The 26,933-nt window shown below is 40.4% G+C and overlaps 1 protein-coding gene across 1 annotated transcript; it reads left to right on the forward strand.

Moving 5' to 3' along the window:
- The first annotated feature begins 2,029 nt into the window (after window positions 1-2,029).
- On the forward strand, window positions 2,030-26,738 carry SMARCA5 (SWI/SNF related, matrix associated, actin dependent regulator of chromatin, subfamily a, member 5). Its single transcript, XM_054204321.1, has 24 exons — window positions 2,030-2,423; window positions 4,956-5,030; window positions 7,677-7,843; window positions 8,571-8,671; window positions 9,337-9,437; window positions 11,298-11,477; window positions 12,934-13,089; window positions 13,194-13,325; window positions 14,124-14,192; window positions 14,722-14,831; window positions 15,093-15,319; window positions 16,973-17,094; window positions 17,184-17,336; window positions 18,598-18,734; window positions 19,544-19,688; window positions 19,899-20,018; window positions 20,251-20,361; window positions 20,936-21,049; window positions 21,232-21,354; window positions 22,406-22,538; window positions 23,535-23,653; window positions 24,657-24,869; window positions 25,305-25,415; window positions 26,437-26,738. The coding sequence occupies exons 1-24, from the start codon at window positions 2,298-2,300 to the stop codon at window positions 26,500-26,502; spliced, it is 3,111 nt and encodes a 1,036-aa protein (XP_054060296.1). The 5' UTR covers window positions 2,030-2,297; the 3' UTR covers window positions 26,503-26,738.
- The last annotated feature ends 195 nt before the right edge of the window (window positions 26,739-26,933 follow it).

Below are 26,933 nucleotides of genomic sequence, written 5' to 3' on the forward strand. Positions count from 1 at the left end.
AAGGTTATCCAAAAATATTCATATGATATTGCAGGTTGTATATAACTGCAAGAGTAATTTTTTTTTCTTTTTTTTTCCCTACCTCTGATGTAGAGAGAAAAAAAAAATCCTGTTTCTATTGTGGAATTCGGGTTTTGGCTAGGAATATTTTTTGATTTTTGGGTTTTCATCTGTCATAAGTCATGACAACAAGCAGTGAGAAAACACACCAGTGAATTTGTTATTAGTTGAGAAATCCTATTCTAGGAAAATTGAGTTTTTTCTGGGAAGTTATTCTTCTGAGTAGTTTTTGCAGAAATGAAGTGACACAATATTTTGGAAATGTCAAAGCTAATAATTTTAACGTCAAGAAATTTTACAGGATGTCTGTAATAAAAAAAAACAAACAGCGGAACAAAGAGTTGTAATAATCATCGCAGAGATGGTCTCCACTTAGCTACTACCTTCATGGCAACAATAGTTTCTTAAGACGTGGGAGACGCAGCCTCACAAACCAGTGGAGTACACTCACTGGCTGCATTACTTGGGAGTTAATTACATTAATGCTACTTGTGAATGCAGGCCTACCTACAAGTGCAGGAGTACTTGTAGTACTTGATGTACTACCTACATTTGCAGGAGTAGATCTATAGAGCAATTCAGTTGATGTGGCGTACCTGGTTGTCTACACTGTGTACCATTCAGGGGACTTCTGCTTCAGACTAGCTCAAGCCTGGCCGTTTGGACTCTGCTGCTGTTAGCAGCGGGAGTGCAATAGCGGTGCTCTTTAAATTTACCTTCCTGTTCAGTTTCATCCATTTTGTGCACTCCAGGGTTCTTCTGGGACGTGGTACCTGGCAGGGTGAGTCAGTGAGGAGCTCTCCTTGCCCGAGTGAAGGTAATGTGAGTGTTGATGTGCTCAGTCATGTCCTACAGCCAGGGGTCTGCAGCCCATGATGGCTTCAAGCCAGGAGCGGACACTATGTTTTATTCCATTTGTCTATAAAACTGTACTTCTGTACCTACAAACCTCATCTGGCTCCTCCAGCCAGATAAAGTGAGGGAAGGGAAGCTGAGCCGTTAGCTCTGGCACCCATTTTGGTCAATGTTTAAGTCTTTTTTTTTTTTTTTTTTTTTTTATTTGCAGTTCTCTCCTGCTGGAGTTGTTCTATTAGATAGACCTGAAAAAAACACGTATTTATTGATTGCTCTTTCATAGCAGTGGTGTTGTCCTTGCGTTTTATTTTGATGAGGGTACAAATTACATTTTAGTAATAAGACTTAATTATCTTGTCCAGATAGCAGTGTTGTGATGGTATTTAACTTTAAATGTTAAAAGCAAAAGAGACTGGCTTCCCGATACATGCTAAAAGCTCTAACAAGGAACCCATGCAGGTCAATTTTCATAGCATCATAGAATCATCTTGGTTGGAAGGGACCTTTAAGATCATAAGAGTCTAACCATCAACCACCACCAGACCATGTCCCTCAGCATCATGTCTACCAGTCTTTTAAATGCCTCCAGGAATGGCGACTCAACTCAGGCTGCCTGTTCCAGTGCTTGCTAACACTTGCAGTGAAGAAAGTTTTCCTAATATCCAATCTAACCTCCCCTGGTCCAACTTGAGGCCGTTTCCTCTTGTCCTAATTTTCAACAAAGATGTGTTATTTGTAATGTCACTGTAAAATGCAGTGCTGTTATCCGCTTCCATGCAAAAGCAAGCCCGGGCAGGCGCCAGCGGCCCTGTGCCCTTCAGCCGGGGCCTGTGGCGAGGTGCGAGCCTGAAGCCGCCTGTCGCTCCCTCAGGGCACTGCTGGGCGACGGGGCTTTTTTGTGGCCCCTCAGCACGGGCCAGGGCTCCGCCGCCCCTTCGCCTCAGAACTGAGGCGCGCGGCGGCTGGAGGCCCCAACGGCCCCTCCGCGAGCCGGCCGTTGGGCGGTCGCGCGCGCTCCCTAGCGCCCGCGGCGGTGACGTCACAGCGTCGCGAGGCCGCCTCCAGTCCGGCGCGAGGCGGCGGCCGGCGCCCGCGCACTGGGCCCCGCCGCGCCGTTCCGCGCCGCACGCCGGAGGCCGGGCTCTCGCGAGAGCGGGGAGCCGGCTCGGTTCCTGGTTGGTGGGCGCCCGCCGGGAAAGCCGGGGCGGCAGCGGGGACGGGCCTCCGCCGGCGGCGGCGCACCGGGCTTAGCGCGCTGCTTAGCCTCCGAGCACCCCCTCACACACACGCACGCACCGGGGCGGCCGCCTCCTTCCCCCTCAGCGCGCAGCCAGCCGGGCTCGGGCCCGGGCGCCGGCAGAGCATTGTCTGCGGCGGGGATCATGTCCGCCGGGCAGCAGGCGCTGCCGCCGCCGCAACCGGACGAGCCGCCCGCGCCGCCTCCGGGCGCCAACAGCAGCGAGGCCGCGGGGACGGCGCCCTCCGCCGCCGGCGACGCCGAAATGGAGGTCAGGCGCTTTCCCCCGGCGGGGACCCCCACACACACACCCCGACCCCTCTCCCCGGCTCGGCGCGCTGGGCCCCGGGGACGCTCCCGGCTGCGTGGCGGCAGGTGCCCGCCATGAGGGACGGCGCCGGTGGGGCGTCCCCGGGCCGCGTGGGGCCGCGGGAGACAATGGAGGGGCGGGCGCGGGGCCGTGCCGGGCGCCCGGGGGACCCGGAGGGAGGGAGGGGAGGACGGCGGGGCCGGGGAACGGCCCGGTGGTGGGGCAGGGTGTGTGTGTGTAGGGGGGGGGACGGGACGGGACCTCATTTCTCCGCTTCACACACACACACGCTTCTCCCCTTCCCCCCCCCCACCTCCGCACACGGCCGCCGCGTTCCTCCGCGGGGACACGGGGAGGCCTCGCCGCCAGGTCACTTCATTTATTTATCTTCGAAGCGAGGTGACGGGCGGGCAGGGGGAGCCCCCTTCGCTTCCTCCTCCTGTTGTGGAGGGGCGTCCGCCGTCTTCCCCCCCCCCCTCCGAGAGATCTCGACGGGCTCCTTGCCCGCTCCTCGCAAGTGGCCTTTCTCTCCTCGCCTTCCTCCCTGGAAAGCCTTCCCATCGTTGGTGCTTCCTGCGTCAGCGATAAGCATGTCCGTGTTCTAAAAAACAGTAACGTTTTTCTCTCTTATAAAGCTGTTCAAAACTTTTTTTTTTGTGGAGTGAGGCGTTGTTTTTTTGGTTTGGTTTGGTTTTTTTTTTTGGCAACAGGTGCTTATTCCAGAAATTTCAAGGGGTTTGAGTGATTTCCTGGAGATGCAGTTTTTTTATCGCAGCATTGTTTCTTTAACGATACGAGGGAACTGGTTGGTCCTGCTTTCATCGCTGGGTGTTTTGTACTCTGAGTCATGCCGCACAGTCAAGCCTACTTGATCTAAATAAATTTGCAAATGCCATATTTCGCGGATGAGCAAGTAGCCAAAGCACTGTGGGTAATAAAGTCCTGCTCGAACCTGCAAAAATAGGGCAATTCCGGGCCGGGGCTAAGTGCATGGAGGCTGTGAAACGCGTGCTTTTGAGGCGCCCGTGTGCGAGGGCTCTCTCCGGGCTTGCCAAGTTAGTTCCTTTTTGCGTGGGGAAGGGATTACCTTGCGTAAAGTGACGTTTCAGTTGAAGTAGCTTCTTGGTGGTCGCGGTCGTCCGAGAGACTGCTTTTCTCGCTCTCCAGCTATATTGCGAGGTTTTGTCATCTTTATGGCACGTGACAAGATCAGGTGGCGCGCTGCTGCGTTTCTGTGTTTCGCATGTTAGGCGTTTCAGGAGAAAGATGAATTTCATACCGAAATTCAAACGGTCCTGTGCTTGTGCTGACTGGTAGGTGGGTGTCGACTAAATCCAGTGGGAAATGAGCAAGAAGATTTGGGGATGAGTTTAGAAGATCTTTAGCCGTAACTTTTTATGCTCAGTTCTTTATATTTTGACGGGTGAATGAAACATTTGTGGTAGGATTCTTCTGTTTCTGCACGCCTTACCTACCAGTTTTGTGAGGAAATACCCGCCCACAAACATCCCCTGTTTCTTCTGCCTTTGTTTCAGGTTGTTTTACTTTCCTGTTCCTTTGTTCTACGTTGGCCAGTAAAGACTGAATTTAGCTCAGCTCTTATGAGGCTCAATTAAGCACATGGTTAATAATGATTTTGAAGGCATCTCGTTTGTTACCTTTTCTCACCCTTTCAAGAATTATTTTGTAATATATTGCCGTAGCGTGGTTTACCAGAGAAGGATCATCGTATTGTTTTTGGTTGGTTTTAAGAACAGAAGATGGAATTACATGTGGGAGGTGATGGGGAAGGAGTTAACCTAATAACAGGAGAGAAGAGGATAAAAAAGCCCTGATCTGAAGAATAATTGAAGGCAGTATGTCAAGGATTTGGCCAGAAGGGGATGAGGAAGGACTGCCCCCACCCAACCAATTTTTTTTCTGTTAGTAATGGTACTATTGGCGATAACAACAATTATTTGATTTGGTAAACTAAGTAGGAGAAAAATGCATTTTGTCTAAATTCCTACTCTGCTTGCAGGACAAAACTGCAGTCAGGTTCTCATTTAGACTTGTTCCCTTGGTACAGAACGATGAGGGATCGGGGTAGTCTGCAGAAAGGAAAAAAACTTGAAACTATTCTTGCTTTGAGACTGGAGCTAGTTCTTACACAGTACAACTTTAGCAGGATTTTGGCTTGGCACCCTAGAAGCGGCATGCCGAGCTCCTGGACCACAGCTGTATCTCTCATTCATATTGATGTGATGCTTTAATGATGGAGCTAAATCGGATTACAGAGATCTAGCTCTGTCCCTCACCCGCTGGCAGGGATCTTTGATCCATCTCCAGGTAATTTTACAATAAGTAATAGAAAGCTGACTATATCAAAGCAGCAAAAGATGGCTGTGCTATCTGATGTGGATAGATAGTAATTTGAAACAAGCTTACTCTCCTTTACGTGGGTGTCTTCCCTTTTTCAGAAAATAATTTTTTTCTAATTCTTTTTCATCTCAGGAATCTTTTGATGATGCCTCACCAGGAAAACAAAAAGAAATCCAGGAAGCAGATCCTACGTACGAAGAGAAAATGGTATGTATTACTTGGAAATGTGTACAGCTATCCAGTACTTATGCAGTTGCTTAAAATAGACTGAGTTTTCTGCTTGTTTGAAATCTCTTCACATGATTTATAAAACTTTGTCTAGTTATTCAAAAATCTGTAAGTAACTTGAAACCAAAACATAGGCAGAAAAAAAACCCTCAGACCCTTTTCCTTTTTATCATTTTGTTCGCTGGTCCTCTCCTCTTTCTCCATTTCCATTGCAGTTATTTGTGGGAATAACTGTTAATGTGTTTTGCTATTTCTAGGAAGTATAGTCCTAGCAGCTTTGAGGTGCTCTAGATTTAGAAGAATGATATAATCGGAAATATTCAAATGTCTTAGGGGAAAAAAATGTAATAAAAAATTGTCAACTTGCTTTTGAAGTTATCCATAGAGTTGTCCTTCCTGTAGGCAAGGGAGGTTATGAAGAGTTGAGTAGTCACTTTCTCAGTCAGAAATGGAAGGATCCTCTAGGAAAGTGCCCATAAGTATTTAAATGGCTGCTGCCTTACTTTCTCAGTGTATGGAATCAGTTGAAGTCTAGGACCTTTTTTATATCACTTTTATATTCCAAACTTATTTTTGAACTACAGGAGTAGCAGTCCTTTGTAGGAAAAGTATATTAATTTCTGTTTTGGGGGGGGAGCAGTAAAAAGAAAGGTAAACCTTGGCCAACTTCTCAACCCTTTTACTTTGTCTAGGCTGAAAGGGATTTTGTTAGCTTTGTCTAAAGTTTAATTGTTCTTTGTGAAGCTCTAGTTAGAGTGCTTGAATTTTGAAGATGGGTGATTCTGTGCTTCATGGGTTAGATAGGAGAAAATTTACTATTTTCCTTAATTTTTTGTTTTTATATCCTGGATATAAGAGATGGAGCCATCTGCTGCTCCCTGTTTTCCTTTCTTCCTGTTCGTAATTGCAGTGTCTGTGACTGCATGTGGAATTTCTTCATAGGAAAGTGAAACCGACTCTCGTAATTTGCTACTTCCTGTGTTGTTTCTTCTTGCCATTGAAAATAACCCAGTTGTCTTCTGCTAATTGCTTTGTGCTACTTCCTGGCAAACTGAAGGAAGTGAACTTGGAGTTTTCTCTTCTGGTCTCTAGACAGGCACGATTACAAGGAGGATTGTATTTTACTGTTGCAGTAGTCAGAAGATGCACTGGAAAAGAAAACAGGAAAAGTTTCTCTGTTGGTAGAGGGCTAGCTCAAGGTTGCAGAGTACAGACTGTTCTTGTCTGTGTCCTGTCTTAAAAATACAGATGTTTATTAGTCTCTTAAAGGAATATCCTTAAGCACAGTGAAAATGAGGGGGATGTGTGTGCAGCGCCAAAACTTGAACAAGATTCCTCACTAAAATTTTAGAACGAGGAAACTTTTGCAATGCACTCTACGTCTCATCTACTTCTCTTTCGCACAACCCGTGAAACAATACTTAAAAAATAAGGGTCAGCAATTTGGATATTAGTAAGATCTTACCTAGTTTAAACTTCAGAAACTGTTGCGAAGTAAACAAAGAAACAAACAAAACTATGAAGAATAGAGAGGAAAACCTTAATTCAGTGGGTATGAATTGTAGCTATGTCAATCAAGCTTTAGATTATAGTTAGAGTGAGTCTGACTCTTCTGTGGTACGTACAGGATCTCTTTCTTGGTCTCTTTCTACTCTATCCCGCTGTCTTTCACTTAGTGCAGGAACTGCTTGCTTTAAAGAGGAGAACACTCAGAGAGCTGGCATTGCTCTTGCAGAAGTCTGGAACATCTGTTCCTTTTTACTAAGAAAAGTGACTTCCTGAAACTGTGCAAGTTGCTAAATACCAGGTTATGTTGTGGCAGCTGGCAGAATGTCAGAGTGGTTGCTGCTAAGCTTGGAACTGTTGTCTGTCTTGATTGTCTGCTCTGAAGTCTTGATGTGGCCTTGGGAAGGTGTGTTGATCCCAGATGAAACCTGTCTCAAAGGAACTGAACCTTTTAGATGCTAATATTGTCTCCTGTAATCTTTTCTGCACAGCAGAAACAGCAACTCATATCAAAGGGGGCAGTCAGACAAGTTAGGCTGAGCATATCTGAGAGGTCTCTGCTGCTGAAGTAGGTGTTCTGGCTTCCAGCTGTGGGCTCTTCTGTCCTTTCCGCCCCCTTTCATGCCAGCTCTTTTGCTTATCTGACACCATAGTGAGGTAGTGTATCTCATGGAGCAGGCAGGAAACTAATGCAGTAGAAAATAGTTGTTGCCAGGTCAGTGAGATAAACGAGTTCATTGAAGAATCCTGTGCATGCTGGGTGGGGTTAAATTTCTGGAAGTGGGACTATCGCTTTTGATAGGAGATGGTTCTTAAGCGAATTCTGGCCATGTCCGGTGATGCTCACACAGTCCTTATGCCAAAGCCAGATTGCAGTCTTAGTGTAGGTCTGTCTTGCAACTGCGTAGCAAAGGTTAGCCGTGACCCAATGAAAGAGTATTGAATCTCTCAGCAACAGTTATATGGTTGACATAAATCATCTCTTCTGTCTTACTGTAGGTATGTATATGAAGAAATGTGAATCTATATTGTTTAAAAAGCATTTGTTAGCTTTTTCTTTTGAATGAATACATACTGAAACATCTCACACTTGTTCCACTTAATTTTTCTTGTCAACAGCAAACCGACAGAGCAAACAGATTTGAATATCTGTTGAAGCAGACTGAGCTTTTTGCTCATTTCATTCAGCCCGCTGCTCAGAAAACTCCAACTTCACCTTTGAAAATGAAGCCTGGACGTCCACGAATAAAGAAGGATGAGAAACAGAATTTACTGTCAGTTGGCGAGTGAGTGATGTCATGTAGGCCAGCTTGTACTGTAATTATGGATTTTATTGTACTTTAGAAGCGTAAGTTAAACTTGCTAGTCTTTTGTCCTGTTTTGGTGTGTGTTTTCTGCTGTATAATTGTGATGTTTTTCAACTGCCCACCTGTAAGTTGAGGGTTCTTTAAGAATTCTAGGAGTTGTAAGAATTTTGTGTTGGTGGTAAAGCACTATCATGATTAGAAGTTTTCCAGCATGAAGAAAAGCGGGGGAAGAAAAGTAGAGCATTCATGGCTTTAAGTTGTAAGAGTTCACAGAGAACATCAGTAGACTGTGTCTTACAGGCGGCCTGAGATTCAGAAGTCTAGAAATTTGGATTGCCTTCATTACAGCATATATGGCTCAGTATATCTAGCGTTTGGCAGATGTTCCAGAACTCTCCAATACAGTGTCATTCCCTGTCTTGTAGTTAAAGGCCAGTACTGATGCACACAATTTATCCCTTTCTAGTCACTTTTCTTTAATATTTGAGCCTGCTAACAATGTAGTCACCTTACTAAGTGGCTCTAAAAAGTTAAAAAGCAGCATTTCAGTTGATCAGCTAAACACCAGTTCTTTTGAAGAATCTTGCTAGAAGCTTCTTTGTGCGTTTGCGTTTTTGTACTGCAATGACGTTAGATTTGATTTTGGAACAGTTTCACATCTTTTCAGATGAGTCAGAAACTAACTAACTTTCTTGCACTTTTTCAGCTACCGCCATCGTAGAACAGAGCAGGAGGAAGACGAGGAGCTGTTAACAGAAAGCTCCAAGACAACTAATGTCTGCACTCGATTTGAAGAATCTCCATCATGTATGTTTCCTCTTTTTTGTTTTTGGTTTGATTTGTTTTTTTTCCCCCCTGTCCTTTTCCTTCAAAATATTGTCTGAAATGAAGATTATTTATGTCCTTCCCAAGGACAGTGAATAATTCTGGGGAACAGGAGAAGGAGGAAAAAAAATCCAGCACCAGTCTAATGGGACAGAATGTATTAGCGAGGCACTGTTTATTTTCTGTCAGGCTAGAAAGATAGCCCAGTGGGTCTCACCCTTCAGAAATCCAGTTGCTATACTTTAATTACCAGGAAAGAGCTACCTGTTTTTAAGTCTGTCATCTTACAAATTTTACGTAAGTAACCAATCTTCTGATACAATTTAAAGTACTTAACAGCTTCCAGTTCATTTAAGAGAGAATCCAGTATTCTGTTGTTTTAACTTTCAACTGTGTTCTGATGTGGGGGGTTCTGGTAGAGTTAGAATTTATATGTATTTTGGGTTTTTGCAGAAAACAAAGCTATTGGAGCAGCTTGCAGAAACAAAATTAACACGTTGCTGTCTCCAGTCTGCATTGTCCTTGGAATTTACTACTTGAATTTGTTCTATAGCTTAGATCATCGGTGTCAATTAGCAGGCAAGGGGTGGTGAAATGCTTGGGTAAGTTTTTACAGATCTTTTAGTCTATTCTTTCATGTCTTTTAGATGTTAAATGGGGAAAGCTGCGTGACTATCAGGTTCGAGGATTGAACTGGCTCATCTCTTTGTATGAAAACGGCATCAATGGCATCCTAGCAGATGAAATGGTATGAACATAGCCCATGTTTCTGAGGACTTGTGAGCGCATGCGATACAATACAATTTTAGTTCAGCTATATATATGGGTTTTGTAATAGCACAAAATGCAACATATAATTTGCCAAATCTTACTTTTCTAGTAGGTGTGAAGTCACTAATGTTAAAAGTGTCACAGGTGTCTTAATTGAAATAAACCACACAGAAATAGAAATAGGCATACGAAAAGACAATCTGTCAACCTTTAGAAAAATAAAATTTAATAGAGGGGAGTTGTTCTATAGAATGAGGTGTCCTCTATTTTTTTTTATCTAAATTGCAGCTATTTTGTTATGGTATTCTCAAGTGGCCCTTATGAAGGGAGTGTCACGTATGAAAAGAGTAACAAATGCGGGAACACTTCCTGTTGTTGTTAGAATAAAACAGACAGCAGGATATGAGTGTCCTGTGTGGACTGATCTCAGCAGCAAGAGCTACACCAGTGGGAAATTTTCTGGGAAAAATGATGCAAAAAGAGATGTAGCTAGAGAGCTGTGTTAAAATTTCCTTCACACTGTGACCGTTGACGTTTCAGCCAGCACTGTTAGCTTTTGCTTCTGTTTTTATTCTTTTTCCCTGAAAGAGGAGGGATGAATGCAGAAGAAATTGTAGTAGTTTGACAAGCAGATACATTTTTGTCCTCTGAGTGATTTTAGTTGTATCTGTTTTTCATAAGGAGCAGATAAGAAAAAACCCAAAAATCTAATTATATTTCAGTATATTGCATTTCTCATGCCTTCTGGTAATTTCTTTTTTGTGTAATAAAACTTCTTAAAGATAAATTAGAGACAAATGAGTTTAAATTATTGTTCAGTAACGTGTTTAATTTTGAAATAGATCAAGGATAATACAGAATATAGATTCGACATATGTGCTTACGAATAGAGGAAGTTTTTTTTGCTGAGTACTGTTCTAAGTGGAGCAGGCTTGTTTTAACAAAAACAACTGGGAAACTTTGTAAGACCTTGGATTTGTGGTATTCCAAAATCCATCTTGAGGAGTTTAAATATTTACATTTAAATATTTTTGGATTCATTCTTAAATTTTAATCCTTTTGAACTTACTAATGCCTTTCACACAGCTTGCAAACACTTTTCCGCATCTTACACCAGGTGGAATGTGGTTATTTTGAAGACAAAGACTTGAGTTTTGGAAGCAAAAATAACTTGCACTGATGGTTTTCGGGTATCTTAAATCCCATATGTTCGAGTCATAATATTTTTTAATTATTTAAGTGATATGAATGATATTTCTGTTGAACAAAGAACAGAGCACTTAAGAGTACTTCTAGAGAAGCTCAGTATTTGTTTTCTTCTTTGACATATGCAGCTGTTTACACGCACATTTGGCTTTCTTCTCACAAGAAGTGACATCATGTTGTGGCCAGTAAAAGCCTCCTTACAGAGTTCTTAATTTATTCACTTTATTTCAAGTTTAAGAGAATGCATATGTCCAGCTTGTAAAGTTCATTGACCTCTAAGTAAATAATTTGAGTACACCCTACTCTTCAAAACAAAATTTTATGAAATACTGTTTTCTGGTACTTCTAAGAGCTGTCTTATTTGAAAGGTAAGGCAAAATTCTAACTTCGTAATCCAAGGTTTGGAAATGGTACTCCTATTACTTTTTTTTTTTTTACTAAATGTGGGAAGCCATGCAGGCTTTTCCAAACCAAGATTTTGATGCCTTTTGTGAGTAGCACTGTCTTAAATATATCCCACTCGTTTGTTCAGGCTGCTGTGTCTTCCATGTTGTACTCAGAGCTCCCTGTTGGGCTTTTTAAAGGTGTTTCCTGTGAGATTTTTTTTCTGACACGTTAACATCTCTTACAGGGTCTTGGGAAGACACTGCAAACAATTTCTCTTCTTGGGTATATGAAACACTACAGAAATATTCCTGGTCCTCACATGGTGTTAGTTCCCAAGTCCACTCTACATAACTGGATGAATGAATTCAAGAGATGGGTACCTACACTTCGAGCAGTTTGTTTGATAGGTGACAAAGACCAGCGAGTAAGTTTTGATGCAGTTGTTTTTCCCGTGTAAATCCAGCATGCAATCTTGCTGTCCTTTACCTTTCGTTCAGAGGGAAGGATGTTACTTGGATTTGTAGTGGTTAAACAGTAAGACCAACAAGTGCTACCTACTTAAAATATAACCAGCTTAGAATTCACGTGTGTGTTGCCCAGCTATTGCTTCATCACTTTACACTCATAATTTCTTGACCTTGAGAGAGGTTTTCTCTCTCCTTTGGTGAAGACAGTACACCGTGTAGACCAACAAAACCCTACAAATCTTAAAATAGGAAAATAAAATGTTTCATGTAAAGTGCTGTCATTTGTATGAATATATAAATCTGTAAAAAAGTAATTTGTGTTCTGCTCTATGTAGTACAGTACGTCATATTGCTTGTAGCAGCAGTTCTTAAGAGGATTATGGGGTGTGTCACTAAGGAACTGTTCTGAAAGCAGTTGTCATCTTAATGTTGGAGGGGGCAAAGTGGGCTGGTTGTTACAAGTGGTATGCAAAAAGTGGTTGTTTGGCTTGAATGTTGTCAATTAAAAGAGAAAATATTGTTCAGCCTCTTCTGGCCTTAATATTTCAGTCCTTCTCGTTTTATTACTTCCATATCAATTCTTTGCTACTTTTTTTTTTTTAGCACAGCAAAGAGAACTTAAAAAAGATTGAATATGGTGGCACATCTGTAGATTTGTCAACTGGAGTTACCCATTTATTTATGGAAGGAAGAATTATTACTGGTGCCATTAAACTTCTGCCTTTGTCAGCAGATTTTTTTTTTTATTTTAAGGGCATCTAGCTCTATTATCAGTTTGTTGGGTTAGAGAATAGAAAAATATTGATGAAACTTTAAATAGCCTGGAGGTCATTGGTCCAGGTGTGATATCTTGTGATTTTTATAGTGCATCTTTTTTGAATCCAAAAATTCTTATTCTTTCTTCACTGTGTTTCTTGCGTATATGAGTTAAGTTCTTGACATTTATACATCTCTGTATTTTGAATTCTGACTAATTACTGTGTCTGCTTTTAACCTTGGATGTCGGTGTTCTAGAAATTGTTCAGTTAGCCAAATAAATATTCAAACCCTACCTTTTTCTAAACTTAAATAAAACCCCAAAGCAAACCTACAAAAAATTAATTTTGAGTTCTGATCTTATAGTTCAGCTACTGAAAACCTCATGTGTGTAGGGTAGTCGTCTGCAGTTTCCAAAGCCAGAAGTTAGAGCTGAAATCCCTTCTCTGCTCTATCCCAAGAGTTTTAGGCAGCTTCAGCACTGACAAAATTGTCAAGCTTTACAATGGTTGTGTGTTATATTGCCTCTATAATTAATTTTATCTTTTCTTTCCAGTTTATTAGCAACATTGTTTTAAAATTTTAACAGCAGTAGCGTGTTCTTTTCGTTTTAGATTTGACAAAGCCTCAGTAACTAACTGTCACCTTGTTGTCTAGGCTGCCTTTGTCAGAGATGTGTTGTTGCCTGGAGAATGGGATGTCTGCGTAACATCATATGAAATGCTTATCAAAGAGAAGTCAGTATTCAAAAAGTTTAACTGGAGATATCTAGTTATAGATGAAGCCCACAGGATTAAAAATGAAAAATCAAAGGTAATTTATACTTTCACTAAAGAGAGGGGTTTGTGTGAGTTATGAAGTGGTGGTGTGGGGACTAGTAATATTTTTATATTTGCTCATGTCTCAATGTCCTTCAGTTATCAGAAATTGTGAGGGAATTCAAGACTACAAATCGGCTGCTGTTAACTGGAACACCACTTCAGAACAACTTACATGAACTCTGGGCGCTTCTTAACTTCCTTTTGCCAGATGTCTTTAACTCCTCTGAAGTAAGTTCTCATTTCTGCTAATCAAATTAAATTAACTTTGCTGGGTTTGACCATGTGTAGTTACCAGTATTAGTTTTTGATAGTGGTGGATTGGCCGTTAGAAATGTTTCGAGAACTGTGAAGTACAGTAGGGTAGACTGTTTTTCTCAGCGTGGCCGTTTTTAAGGGCTGTTACGAGCTTAGCAGATACAAGAGTTATTTAAAATCACAATGGGAAGGTGATCGCTGCTGCATTTCAAACTAGGTTTAAACATTCTGATGGCTAAACCAACTAACTTTGTTCTTATGTTCAACTGTAAGTTACCTTATTGTTTACCTAAGACTTCTTCCCTGTGAGTTGGGAGATGCTATATAATGAGGAATAGACTTCACAAAGTGAAGCATGGGCTTAACTGTTTTGATGCACTGGGAGTGTAACATCTGTAGAAAGGGAAGCCTTGTGGTGCATTATACCAAAATTTTACTTTTCCATTTTTCATCAAATGCCGCAGTAGTAAACTTCTTCTGGATGGAATTTTTCCAATGGAGTGATAAAAGTGAATCTTTTTCGACAGAAAAGGACTCGCATATTGATTTTTTTTAATTTTTTTCCCCTCCTTCCAATGGTATGTAGGTTTTGAGGTTTGTTTTGGAAGATGCTGTGTTATAGAGGTTTCCATAAAAATAGACCAAAGTGGGTAATTTGTTCTTTTACTTACTGCCTACGTAAGAATCACTTGAGTTGTATTTATTCATCATTGTAATGACATTGCACCTTGAAAGGTAACCTCTTACATACCAATGATTTTGTTGATACAGGACTTTGATTCATGGTTTGATACAAACAATTGTCTAGGGGATCAAAAGTTGGTGGAACGTCTCCATATGGTAAGTCTTTCTGCTTTTTGTGTATGTGTTATGTTTATCTAAGCTAGGCTCTAAATAATTCTTCTAATGACAGAATATTAGGCTAAGATAGCTTATTCCAGAGACTATCGTAGACTTTCAGAATAGGTTGTTGAAGCTCAGAAGACAATCTGTTTCTTGAAAAGGAAGCTGTTTTGGAGGGGAGAGAAGGGTCGATGGTTCTGGCTTTCAGGGTTCTGAAATGCTTACATTAAAAATATTGTCTATGAAGAGACTATAAATATCTCAGTCAAGGAAAATCAAAAAAGAATCAGGAGGCATGGAGCCAGCTGAAAGATGATTTTTTTGCCTAATTTTTGAGTCTTCCAAAGATGGTACATGTATATTCCCGTGTATAATAATCTGTCCATATAGTTTGCTTTTTCAGATGGTCTGGTAATAGTTCTGGTGTTTGAGCATTTATGACAGAGAGCATCTGCACCGCTTCTGTCTGTTGACCTGTTCAGTGTTTCAGTTTCTAAAATACGTTTAACGATGCAATCTCTTTCAGGTGCTACGACCATTCCTTCTACGTCGCATTAAGGCTGATGTGGAGAAAAGCTTGCCTCCAAAGAAGGAGGTTAAAATTTATGTGGGTCTCAGCAAAATGCAGCGAGAATGGTAATTCACGTACTTGATTAAGGCTCAGAAGGAATGTGCTGCTTGTGACTTGATTATTGTGTGGAACTTGATTTAATTCCTTCTGGTGTACTCCCAACTCATACATATTCCCTTGTGACACTTTCGTGATGACAAAACCATGCGTATCAGGGAGAGTTACCTGATTAAGTGAGGGGGGAGGGTGAGCTTTTGGCTATATTTATCATTTAAAGAAAGGCCGATTTCATTTGAGTTACAAAAGTTCTTCTGTCTTTGATGTAGGTATACACGAATCTTAATGAAGGACATAGATATATTGAATTCAGCTGGGAAGCTGGACAAAATGAGACTGTTGAATATCCTCATGCAGCTGCGAAAATGCTGCAATCATCCGTATCTCTTTGATGGGGCAGAACCTGGTCCACCTTACACGACAGATATGCATTTGGTCACCAACAGTGGCAAAATGGTAGTACTGGACAAATTGCTACCGAAGTTGAAAGAACAAGGTATGCGTCTCACTGGTGGTGTTTGAGAGTTGCTTGGTTCAGCGATTAAAAATGAAAGTAGGTGCTTCTTAATGTTCCCTGCATTCTGAGCGAAAACCAGCAGACTTTAGGCAGGATTATTGTTGGTTTCTGGCATGATACCAGCTTGTCAAGCACAGTGTCTTAAATGGTTGATGCAAAAACAGTTTGTGAAGTGCCTTCGTAAATAATGGGATCAATAGTCCATTATGGCTAAATTGAGATGGCAGAAACAGCAGTTGGTCTGGGCTTTAGATTTTCTTTCTTAGCATTATTAGCTGTTTGGACCATAATCCTGTGGCGTTTTAGCCACCCCTTTGATTTGCCGTGGAATACCATTTCAGATTTAAGGTCTTCACATGGGATTAAAGTCAAATCCTTTGTGAAATGTTGGTCTTTCTTGCTGGATATGATTTTGGGCAGCACCTGAGTGAATTCTTTAAGGCACACAAACATTGGGGAACACTCAGTTACTTTAAATGTATTTGATAGTAGGGACATAGCTCTGGAATACATTACTGTAAAACTCAGTCGCCACAGAATTTTTGATTCTGGAATAAATTTTAGCTCGTTATTTTAATGAGTATGCTTACGGAAGTAACTTGGCTAAAGGAGTGGAGGAAAGTTTGTGACTGGGGAGACATTGCAGAAAAGTAAAACTTAAGTCCCAACCTCAGCCTTAGGTAATACAAAAGTAACCGGTATTTTTGTATCCAGGTATCATTCAAGCAACTGTGGCGATATGCGTCATTATAAGACTACAAAAGAGGAATTCAGTGGTTACAGTGCTTTTTTTATCTTGGTTTCTTTCTACTATTAGGCTTTTTGTTGAGATGTGGCAATTAAAATTGGCCTGGTCTTAAATCATATGATCATCTTAAACAAAAGAGAGGTCATACTAGACCTTGAGTCCAAAGGACAAAAAAAATCATGCTAGGAGAATATCAGGGCAAGCGGAAGCTTTGTAATATTCTACGTTATACTTAAATCTCAACTAGGTTGGAAATGGTTGTGTGTATCTGTATAAATTACTGGCTATTTTTTGGAGGTTGTTCTTGGCAGGTTAAGTAAACTGACAAGTCTTTAAGAAGAACTTACTTTATTTCTAGTGGTCTTAAATCCAAACCAAATACTTCAAAATTTCATTCTTTATACTCCTTGATGTTTTTATATTTGTGTTGTCATCTTACTCTGCTGCGCCTGGTAACGTTTTGATAAGGAGTACAACAGAAAACAAAAGCAAAAAGGCAGCCGCTAACTAGACTCCAGTATATAGTGAGGCAAGGAAGCCCCATGGCAAGCACAGGAGCCTGCCAATTGGTAGCCAAACAGCTGTAGCAGCCATGAATTTGGTCTAGCACGCTCCAGTCACATCTGTCGTTACCTGGAACCCTTCAAGCCCCGCATTGGCCTCCGAAAAGTTGTGGTTTAGCCCCGGGAGGCAGCTACGGCCCACACAGCTGCCGTGCCATCTGCAGCTGCAGCCCTGTGTTATATAGTGGGTTCTGAAATTCTAACTACTTTTCTTCCTAGTATATGGAACTGCCCTCCTTCCCTTTCTGGTAATGTAAACTTGCAGAGTTGGGTAAATCTTCAGTTTTGGTGAAAACATAAGGAAGCTTTTTACCCAAACAGGTTCGAGAGTCTTAATCTTCAGTCAGATGACCAGAGTGCTAGATATCTTGGAAGATTACTGTATGTGGCGAAATTATGAGTATTGTAGACTGGATGGACAAACACCACATGACGAGAGACAGGTATTTAAAATTTTAAGTATTTCATTTAAGAAAAATAGTACTTGTGAAACATTTGGTTCAACTAATATATGTTCCTTTTATTTATTTAGGCATCTATTAATGCATATAATGAACCTGGTAGCTCAAAATTTGTGTTCATGTTGAGTACACGGGCAGGAGGTCTTGGAATCAATTTGGCTACTGCTGATGTTGTAATTCTGTATGATTCAGACTGGAATCCACAAGTCGATCTCCAGGCCATGGTAAGAATCCAGATGGAAATTGCATGTTGGGTTTTTTCTTCTCTTTCTCATAGAACTTTGCTAGAAATGTGTGTGTAGCATGATACAGTATTTCCAAAATGAACTGGTAGTTTTCTTGGTTTAGGACAGGAGCAGTACTTTTAAGACTGATTTTCAGTTCCAGTGTAGCTTCCGCTCCGTGGAACCTTTCGTCGCATTTGGGATATATATTTGGGATCTATTGGGATATTTATGCAGTGGGAAATGCCGAGTGCATGCTACAGTACTCTTAGCAGTATTTAATGAGAATAGCCTGTTTTGTTCCAAAAAAAGAAAAGATCTAGCATGGTATGTGTCAATCCCAAAACTATAAAGCTTTATTTCTGTGGGGAGTAGAGGTGAATGTGTTTGTGTTCTCTGATACCTTGGGAATGAGACAAAGAAACGCTGAATTAAACTTTCCAAAGTCTGCTTTTGTGGTAGTAAGTGAGCAAGCTCCTTATACCAGCTGTCTTTAATTTATTTTTTTTAGGTAGATTTGCATGTGACTGCAACCTAGGGAGTAGTGTGAAGTGTCACTACTTACCAAATAAGAGAGTAAAGCTATTTAAAAACTACCAGTGGTTTTTTTTGACAAATGAGGCCTTTCAGTGACAAAACTTGGAAATTTGATTTTAATTATTTCAGTTAAGCTATAGGTTCTCAAATAGTCTAGCAAAAAATAATTTCAAAAGAATGATGGAACCGATGTCTGGAAGCTAAAGCGAGACAGTTCCAGCTACCTCGAAAGGTGTATGGTCAGAGCACTAATTCTTACAGGGGTTAATGATTTGCCAGTCAGGTGAGGTGGTGCCTTGTGTTTCTTGAACTATTCATGGCACAGCTGAACAAGTTTGAGAAGGGTACCTTTTGGTCAGTACAGAGATAATTTCTTAAATAATTTGAGTTTTTACAGAAGGTTACATAAGGTCAGAAGCATCCAGTCTTCTCCCCTGTGTGATTTAACAAAAAACCAAACCCAAACGCACACTGGTTTTAGTTACGGCATCTAGAGACATATGCACTGTTGATGTTATTGAAAAAAAACACCCTAAAACTTGCAATGCAGATAACGTGTTATTGTGGGTAGTCATTTTAACTGCCTGTCTCTAACGATTTAACTAACCCATGCTATTCTGTTTTGTATATTTGTATGTTGAAGCTAATCAAAATTGAAGACTACTTATATAGTCAGACTGGAAACCAAGTACTGAATTTTTTTCTTACCTGTTTTTTTGCCTAGGATCGAGCACACAGAATTGGCCAAACAAAGACTGTTCGAGTGTTCAGGTTTATCACAGACAATACAGTGGAAGAAAGAATAGTGGAACGTGCAGAAATGAAACTCCGGCTAGATTCCATAGTCATTCAGCAAGGCAAGTATATGAAGGCAATTTGTTTGTAGATATGATGTGATTCTCTTCTTTTTTTTACAACTCGTAAACCATGGTGAAATCAACTAATTAGAATTAGTGGGAATGTTGCTTTTGCTTCAGCCAGACTCTGAAGATAAGAGCGCAAAGGCCTGATCTACTGGAAAATTTATTTTACTGTAGGGATAGGCTTTTCCTCACTAATTTTTTGATTACCTCCCTAGTCATACACATGTACAAGTGCATGTAGTCAGGTTTGTGGGTTTTTTTATTTAAAGCGAATATAGTCAGGTTTTTGTTTGTTTTGTTTTTTTTTTTTTTATTTAAAGCACTCAACTTCTTTGAACTGTAGAAATTCTTGCATTGGAGAATGCCTTGCCTTTTTTTAACAGACGGGGAGAAGTGATGACAATGTGTAACCTTCTTGGTTGACTTGATTGGAATCGGTAACTTTATTTCTGAAAAAAGGATTCAATAAGGTTTGCACGCGTCTGCACATGTGTCTGCATGTGTCTAGAAACTGTGAAAACATGCACCATAACAAAGCTTATCTGGAAGACCTCACATCCAAAATGATGTGTGTTGAACACAATTCATGTATCATAAAGCAAATGTATGTGGTCCCTGGCTAGATTTTGCTGGCTTTGGGGTTTTTTTTCCTCTTTTTTTTCCCCTCCCTTCATTGGGAATTTCCTTTACTGAGAGGATATAGCTTTAACTTTGAAATGTAAGGGGGAGACAAATCATGTAGTGCTCCTTCCTTAATGTGAACTATTCGGTTAGTTGCTATCCTCCAATGCTTTTGTCTTCAGGAAGGCTGGTGGATCAAAACCTGAATAAACTTGGGAAGGATGAAATGCTGCAAATGATTAGGCATGGAGCAACGCACGTGTTTGCCTCCAAGGAGAGTGAGATTACAGATGAAGATATTGATCACATTTTGGAAAGAGGTGCAAAGAAGGTGAGATAACATTTTGAAAAAACCCACCTGTAGTCTTCAATTTGATGGTATAGATAGTATATCCCTGGATGATAACTTGATTGTAACTGGGAGAATAGGGGTTGTTCCTATTGAGGGTTTTCATATTGGTCAATTGTTTGGTTTTTCTGCTGTTGTAAATGAGATGGTTTATAACGAAGTACCTTTCAAAATTGCTACTCTTCTTCCAAGACTGCGGAAATGAACGAAAAACTTTCAAAGATGGGTGAAAGCTCACTTAGGAATTTCACAATGGATACGGAGTCCAGTGTGTATAATTTCGAAGGGGAAGACTACAGAGAAAAACAGAAGGTAATGTTTAAATTTCTTTTGGAGTAAAGCACTAAGTTGTATGATTGAACCACATTTATTTAAGAAGTGTTGGTTAAAATACAATATAATGCATGAAAATAGCGTATAAGTTTTATTACTTATCTAATGAAGTAGATTTAAACCTAGTTTTACATAAAACTTGTAGGTGGTCTGAACGTTTTGCAAGGCTTAGTCTTAATATTTTTTGGGGTGGTGGGATTTGTTTTTATAGATGGCATTTACAGAGTGGATTGAACCACCTAAACGAGAAAGAAAAGCCAATTACGCTGTGGATGCTTACTTCAGAGAGGCTCTTCGAGTCAGCGAGCCAAAAGCACCCAAGGTGAGTTGACTAATTAAAAAAATATAAATTGTTCAAGTGTGTGTGGCAAATGGTTAAAGCTGAAAGTGAGAAATTGGTCTTTATTCATAAAAAGTGCTCCGTTCACTTTTATAAAGTGGGGAGGCAATTTAAATTTAGAAAAATCCAGAGCACATGAGACAAACTTCTGTGAGAAAAATGTAAGAGCAGGATGAAATTTCTAAGACATTGGGAGGGTAAAACCAAGGTGTTCCTTATTTTATTTTTCTTTAAGCGGCTGTGAACTTTCCGTACCTGTGGAATATTTTCTTACTGCTGCTCACAACACCTGAGCGTTGTTGAAGGGGATGCACGTGTGTGACTCTTTCCCCGGCCTCCTCCTCCCAACAGACCCACTCCCCTTTTCTCACAGGGTGTTCGCTTTTAGAATTCTTCATGGTTGGAGTTGTCTTCGTTGTCTCTGGCATGGTGTGGCCTTTTTTTGGTTAAGACAGTGCATTTTTGTAAAAATAAAGTGCTTTTTTTTCCTCATAAACTTGAAGTCAGATTATTGGATGTGAAAGGGAGTCAAATACAAACTTTGTGTCTATTTCAGGCACCACGGCCTCCAAAACAGCCAAATGTACAGGACTTTCAGTTCTTCCCTCCGCGCCTGTTTGAACTATTGGAAAAGGAGATTCTCTACTACAGGAAAACAATTGGGTACAAGGTAATTGAGGAATTCGTGCATTGCAGCAGAGACTATGTACTTGGTCTGCCTTTCACGCTAATTTAAATGAAAGAAAATTATGTTGAGCTGAACAAATGATTAGATTATACTAACAGAAAAGTGATGATTAGCAATTATCTGTGAAAAAGTAATAAAATTTTACAAAATGCGAAACCTTTCAGGTACCTCGTAATCCTGATTTGCCAAATGCAGCCCAAGCACAAAAGGAAGAGCAGCTTAAGATTGATGAGGCTGAACCTCTTAATGATGAAGAACTAGAAGAAAAAGAGAAGCTTCTAACCCAGGTATAGTGGGGTCTTTAGCAAAACTGAAACCAGCTGAAGCTTGCTTTGTGTTTTACAGTGTTACAGGAACATCTCTTGTGTTGATTCACACATGCCGCAGTTAACACAGCTGCACACTTTGGTTCTGACTGAAAAGGTTAGCATTAGGTTTGTTGTGGGCCTGGATGCCTTTGAAGAACGTGCACCAAATCAGTGCACTCGGCTCCTACTGAATCTGACCTACGTTCTGCGTGTTTTAAGCCTGAAGAGTAAGACCTAGCCCGGTGTCAGAGCCTGGCTTCCCAAGCTTGCATTGACTGCAGGCTGGGACATCTTCCCTCAGCCGTGGGGCCTTGCAGACTCGCTGCACAGCTGGATGAGCTACTTTCCACATTATTTAAAGTGTATCATCTGCTGCCAGCCCATCACTCCCATGTGGAAGTGAGTCCTGCAGGGTGAAGGGGTCGGGTTTCCTAAACTGCCTGGTAGCAGCAGTGTCCCTTTCTTAAAGAGGATATGAGCTGAATAGGAATATAATTAGGTAGCATGTACATTTAAATTTTAAACAGGTTACTGCCCGTTACACCTTTTTTGGGTATTATATTTTCATGGGGTATTTTTGGGGGCATGGAACTAGAGGACAAGGTCTCCTTCTGAGGGAGAGTGACCAAGGAAAATGGCTGATGGCATTTGGTAGGCTTTTTTGACAAAACAGAACCATTATAGAGACTACTGCTTCACTTGAGGGATTTTTCTTCTTAAAAAGTGATCCCGCGCTCTCTTTCAGAGGCTATTGGTAGGAGTCATTAATTTATGAGCTGAAGACTCTTATCCAAAACTAGTAGGTAGTCAGAGGCCACGCGCTAATCATTATGGAGTATTTATTTAGATGGAGTGACTGCAGTATAAAACCAGGTTTCCTACTAACATTGAACTGCAGAGAACGCAGAGGTTTAATATTGTTGGAATGATGGAAGTGTTACAGACAATTTTAAAGAAATCTGTTGAAACAAATTTAGAGAGAGACAAATCCTGAGCTTCTGTGCAATGTTTCCTTCTGATTGCTATACAGGGATTCACTAACTGGAATAAGAGAGATTTTAACCAGTTCATCAAAGCTAATGAGAAGTGGGGCCGCGACGACATTGAAAATATAGCACGGGAAGTAGAAGGAAAAACCCCGGAGGAAGTCATAGAGTATTCAGGTGAGTTGCTTGTGAAGCAGTCAGCTCTGTGAGTCTATCATCTCGAATGCTGCTTTCCTGGTGTGAACTGCCTACGAACACGGTACCATCTTCTGACAATTTCTTAAACGACTCTTGAAGACTTTCAGGGTAGAATTGTACTGATGGATTTGGGATCTACTGATCCAGGTTTTACCATGTTTAGCCCCTGCATAATTAAAGCTGTAATAAAATGTGCATATAAACTGTTACTGACTCACTTTAATATATCCTAAATCTAACTGGATAGTGCTGTCTTCAATTCTTGTTAATTTTTGCAAAAAGAAATGCGAGAAACAACGCTTAACTGAAGTTTTACTTTTCCTTGCATTCACTAACCAGTAGTTTTCTTGAATCTTTACACCTTTCTTTCCCCATCCTCGTCAAGAGTGGGCTACAGTAAGCATTTTGTGTCTGAATATATAATGGCTATTGGGTTTCGTAACCCAAGTCCACTTGGCTGCTTACCTCTGATGTCTCGGAAGTGTTTCCTACTGCAGTGCAGTCGCAAGGTCCCGGGGCTAAATTTTTAAAGGTATATAGCAGCTTACAGATGTGAAAAAATATTTTAAAAACCAGTTTTATTTAAACACCTAATTGTCTTTTAGACACTTGCCCTTGTCTTTGGCTACTCAGTTACCCTCCAGCTTCCCTCTGTAAAAACGTATTGCTGTTCTGTTGTATCAGTTTCCATTTTAAGATGTTTTCTTTGAGAAGGAGCTTGGCTACCAAAAACCTTTCTGGCCCGTATCGCACCTCATTTAAACCGAGAACCCCTCTATCTGCCCCCTTCAAATAGCATTTGTAATACTGCAACAGGCGATAGGGGAAGTGAAGGTTCCTTATCAGGTAAAGGCAGGCCTATTTCTATACAGCAGCAAGTTCTGGTAAAAGGAAGCAACATCTTTTTTTTTAAGGTACAAACCCCCTAACTTTTGAAATGCATGATAAGAACCTAATCAATTGTTCTTTTCTTAGCTGTGTTCTGGGAAAGATGCAATGAACTCCAAGACATAGAGAAGATCATGGCTCAGATAGAGAGAGGAGAAGCCAGAATTCAGAGACGAATCAGCATAAAAAAAGCACTTGATACAAAGGTATCTATCTGCTGTGTTTCTTGCTTCTTTTATTTCCCTGTGCCAGTGAGGCGAGATGCAGCACTCTTACGTCTAGCCAGCGTTACTAAAGGGTGAAAACAACAGGTTGGGCATGGAATTTGCCTCTTTTGCGTATTCCTCAGCAGTTGCTTCCTATAGCTTTTCCATTCTATGGCAGCGCTGTCCTGGCTGACAGCCACGATGAGAGCTCCAGGTACGGCCTAACCCGTTGTTCGTAACAATCCTCTTTATCATAGGACAATCAGTTCACAGTGCCATATAACACACTCCCACTAACTACATGCTTTTTGAAGAAGCAGAAATTTTTTTTGGCCCTGTGTAACTGAAAAATGTATATATATTTATACATATATATTTTTAACAAAAATATATTCTGGTTATATATATGTTATATACACACACACACATATATATATGTATGTATTTAGTGCACCTAAAAAAGGGAAGACTTACCAAGCAGAGGAGGCTTTCATCCTGATGTGTTTCACCAACCAGGGTTTCATAATGAACAGATTTGCAGTAAATTAAGACAGTGTATCAGAATTTTCCCCCCACTTCGGGGTTGACTAGTTAGTTATCTCTTGTAGGAAGTCAGGGGAAGAACGGCGTCTGACTCAATTAGCCAGAATGCAGCTGAACCGTGTGCTACAGTCTCGCATACCTTGTTACTCTTACTTTGACCATTCCTGAGGTTTTGCATATTAAAAAGGATCATTGCCATTAATCAAAAGATCACAGAAAAAGCTGTCTGTTGTCTAACCCACAATTTACCAGTTTAGATGGCGTTGGTAAATGCACCGTGTAGAACTCCCAGTTCCGTACATGTGGTGGCTTAGCACTAGAGATCATAAAAGATCTTGTTTTCTAAATCGGTGGTGTTCGTCTGCCTGTATTCATGCAATGTACTGCTTTCATAGAAAACAATTCCATACTAATTTTGAACTATTTCTTAGTTTTATATGATCTTTTTTGTTTTGTTTAGATTGGCAGATACAAAGCCCCTTTCCACCAGCTGAGAATATCATATGGTACTAATAAAGGGAAGAATTACACTGAAGAGGAGGATCGCTTTCTGATCTGTATGCTTCACAAGCTAGGATTTGATAAAGAAAATGTCTATGATGAATTAAGACAGTGTATCCGAAACTCCCCGCAATTCAGATTTGACTGGTTTCTCAAGTCCAGAACTGCCATGGTATGTATTAACCTGTTTTGCTTTTTGTTCATGAATGCCTGGCACAACACAGTTATACACCAGGCTAATTAAATAGCTTCTGAAATGCTGAGGTATGCACATGTACACAATACATTACATTTTTATAGACTTCCCAGCACCTATAGTGCGTGGCAAATGCAGTAAACTAAAAAGTTTGATGGGAGGAGAAATTTGAAATTCCAAGATACCGTTTTTCAAAATGAACCTCAATTTGAGTTAAATACAAACATACTCGAGAAAGCAAACATCTGCGATCAAATCCATTCCTGTGAATCCAGCCAGTAACTATCACAAACTATTGCATGCCTTTTTTTGCTCTGCCAAGCTATAGCAAAAAACTTACAGGCATTTCTAAGATGATTTTTACATTAAGTGGCTGCCTAATGTAGTGAGTGGATATGTTGTGCCATTTAGGAGCTGCAAAGGAGATGCAATACTTTAATCACCCTGATTGAAAGAGAAAACATGGAACTGGAAGAAAAGGAAAAGGCAGAAAAGAAGAAACGTGGACCAAAACCATCTTCGGTAAGATTTAAAATGTTATTCCTGTGGAAAAGCTCATTTGAAGATGGGGTGCTTTCCTAATTGTCTAGAACATGTGATATCTAAAGTTATTTAAAAACAACAACAAAAAACTTATAGGGCAACGTCAAGAGCTGCTTCAAGTTCACGCTGTCATTCAGCTAGTACAGTTGTGGATGTCAAATAAGTTTAGGTTCTAAATTGTAGCTCACATGCTTTGGAGCTGATAAACTTGTTACGTTTGGGATCACTGAGTTGGTACACTGTATAGGTTCACCCTGGTAAAATAAACCAGAGATTTATTTGGCATTTTGATTATTTTTATCCCTAAAGAAGTTGTATGTTTACCACTGAGGGATGCAGACCATTCATCCCACTTTGAGAATGCTACAGGGTCTGTTTTCAGGTGTTCCTCTTTGTTTCCTCTGCCGTTTGCCATCACTTTCCTGGTATGGGGAGTTGGCCGGGGAACTGGCTTCTAGAGCTAGATTTGGGAAAGCAGCAGGTATGCTCAACTGCTCCCTTTGCTGACTGAAGTCAAAGTATTGCTAAACACACAGGCCTGTTTTGTAAAGGAAATACCAACTTTACCCATTTTCTTGCCTAGATTTGTTCGAGGAGTTGTTGCCTAAAACTGTCATATCAAAAACTTAAAGCACAACTTACTTTGCAGATGTGCAGAAATCAGTAAAGTTAGGAGTGATGGATTAATAAGTTTTTTTAGAACTATGCACAGAATATTTAAAAAGGTATTCAGAAATACCATTTCATAAATAGGCAGCTTGGAAACATCCTTATTTGCTTCTATACACTTTTTACCTCTATAAAATCATTCCCTTCAGAATTGGAAGAATAGAAAAAAACCCACAGCTATCCTGAGGAGGATGTGCATATCTGTCATATTACAACATTTGCAATTTATCACATTTTCAAGCTGCTCATCTCCATCTGCTTTGACTTAAAACGCATTGCTTGCTTACAGTCTTTTTGTATCACAATAACTTGCTGAAAACTTACCTTACAGGCACAGAAGCGCAAAATGGATGGTACTCCTGATGGTCGTGGAAGAAAAAAGAAGCTAAAGCTGTGAATGCAGAATTTTTGTAATCACTAAATTTAAAAAGTAGTTCTTTAATTTACGGGTCTTCATAAGATGTACTGTATAATGCTCAACTATTATGTCATTAAAGGACATCGGGTTCATCTGTTTACTGAACTAGAAACATAGTACTTAATGTAGTTTCACTTTTTTAAATGCAACAGCTGTGCTGAATTTTTTTTACCATTAACACTTGAAGTAATAAATAGTCTTCATTTATTAATAAAGCTTCACATGACTTCTTTTTTTCATCTTTGGGTGTTGTGAACACTTTTTCCATTATGATCAATGGAACTAGTTCTGTTTTCTTGTTACAAGCCACCACCAGTCAAACCCTATTTCTGGAAATACTGTGGCTCTGATCTTACCTTTATTGAACTTAGTTTTACTACACAAATACACTCTCCTCTTTGACATTAGTG

Source organism: Rissa tridactyla, chromosome 5, assembly GCF_028500815.1.
Source record: "Rissa tridactyla isolate bRisTri1 chromosome 5, bRisTri1.patW.cur.20221130, whole genome shotgun sequence".
Classification (NCBI taxonomy): domain Eukaryota; kingdom Metazoa; phylum Chordata; class Aves; order Charadriiformes; family Laridae; genus Rissa; species Rissa tridactyla.

What these genes read in the sequence shown, in the direction of transcription:
- SMARCA5 (XM_054204321.1), top strand. Translation starts at nt 2,298, where the DNA reads ATGTCCGCCGGGCAGCAGGCGCTGCCGCCGCCGCAACCGGACGAGCCG. An exon ending in CTACGTACGAAGAGAAAATG is followed by an intron (nt 5,031 to 7,676) that starts GTATGTATTACT and finishes TCTTGTCAACAG; the next exon opens with CAAACCGACAGAGCAAACAG. An exon ending in TCAAGTCCAGAACTGCCATG is followed by an intron (nt 24,870 to 25,304) that starts GTATGTATTAAC and finishes TGTGCCATTTAG; the next exon opens with GAGCTGCAAAGGAGATGCAA.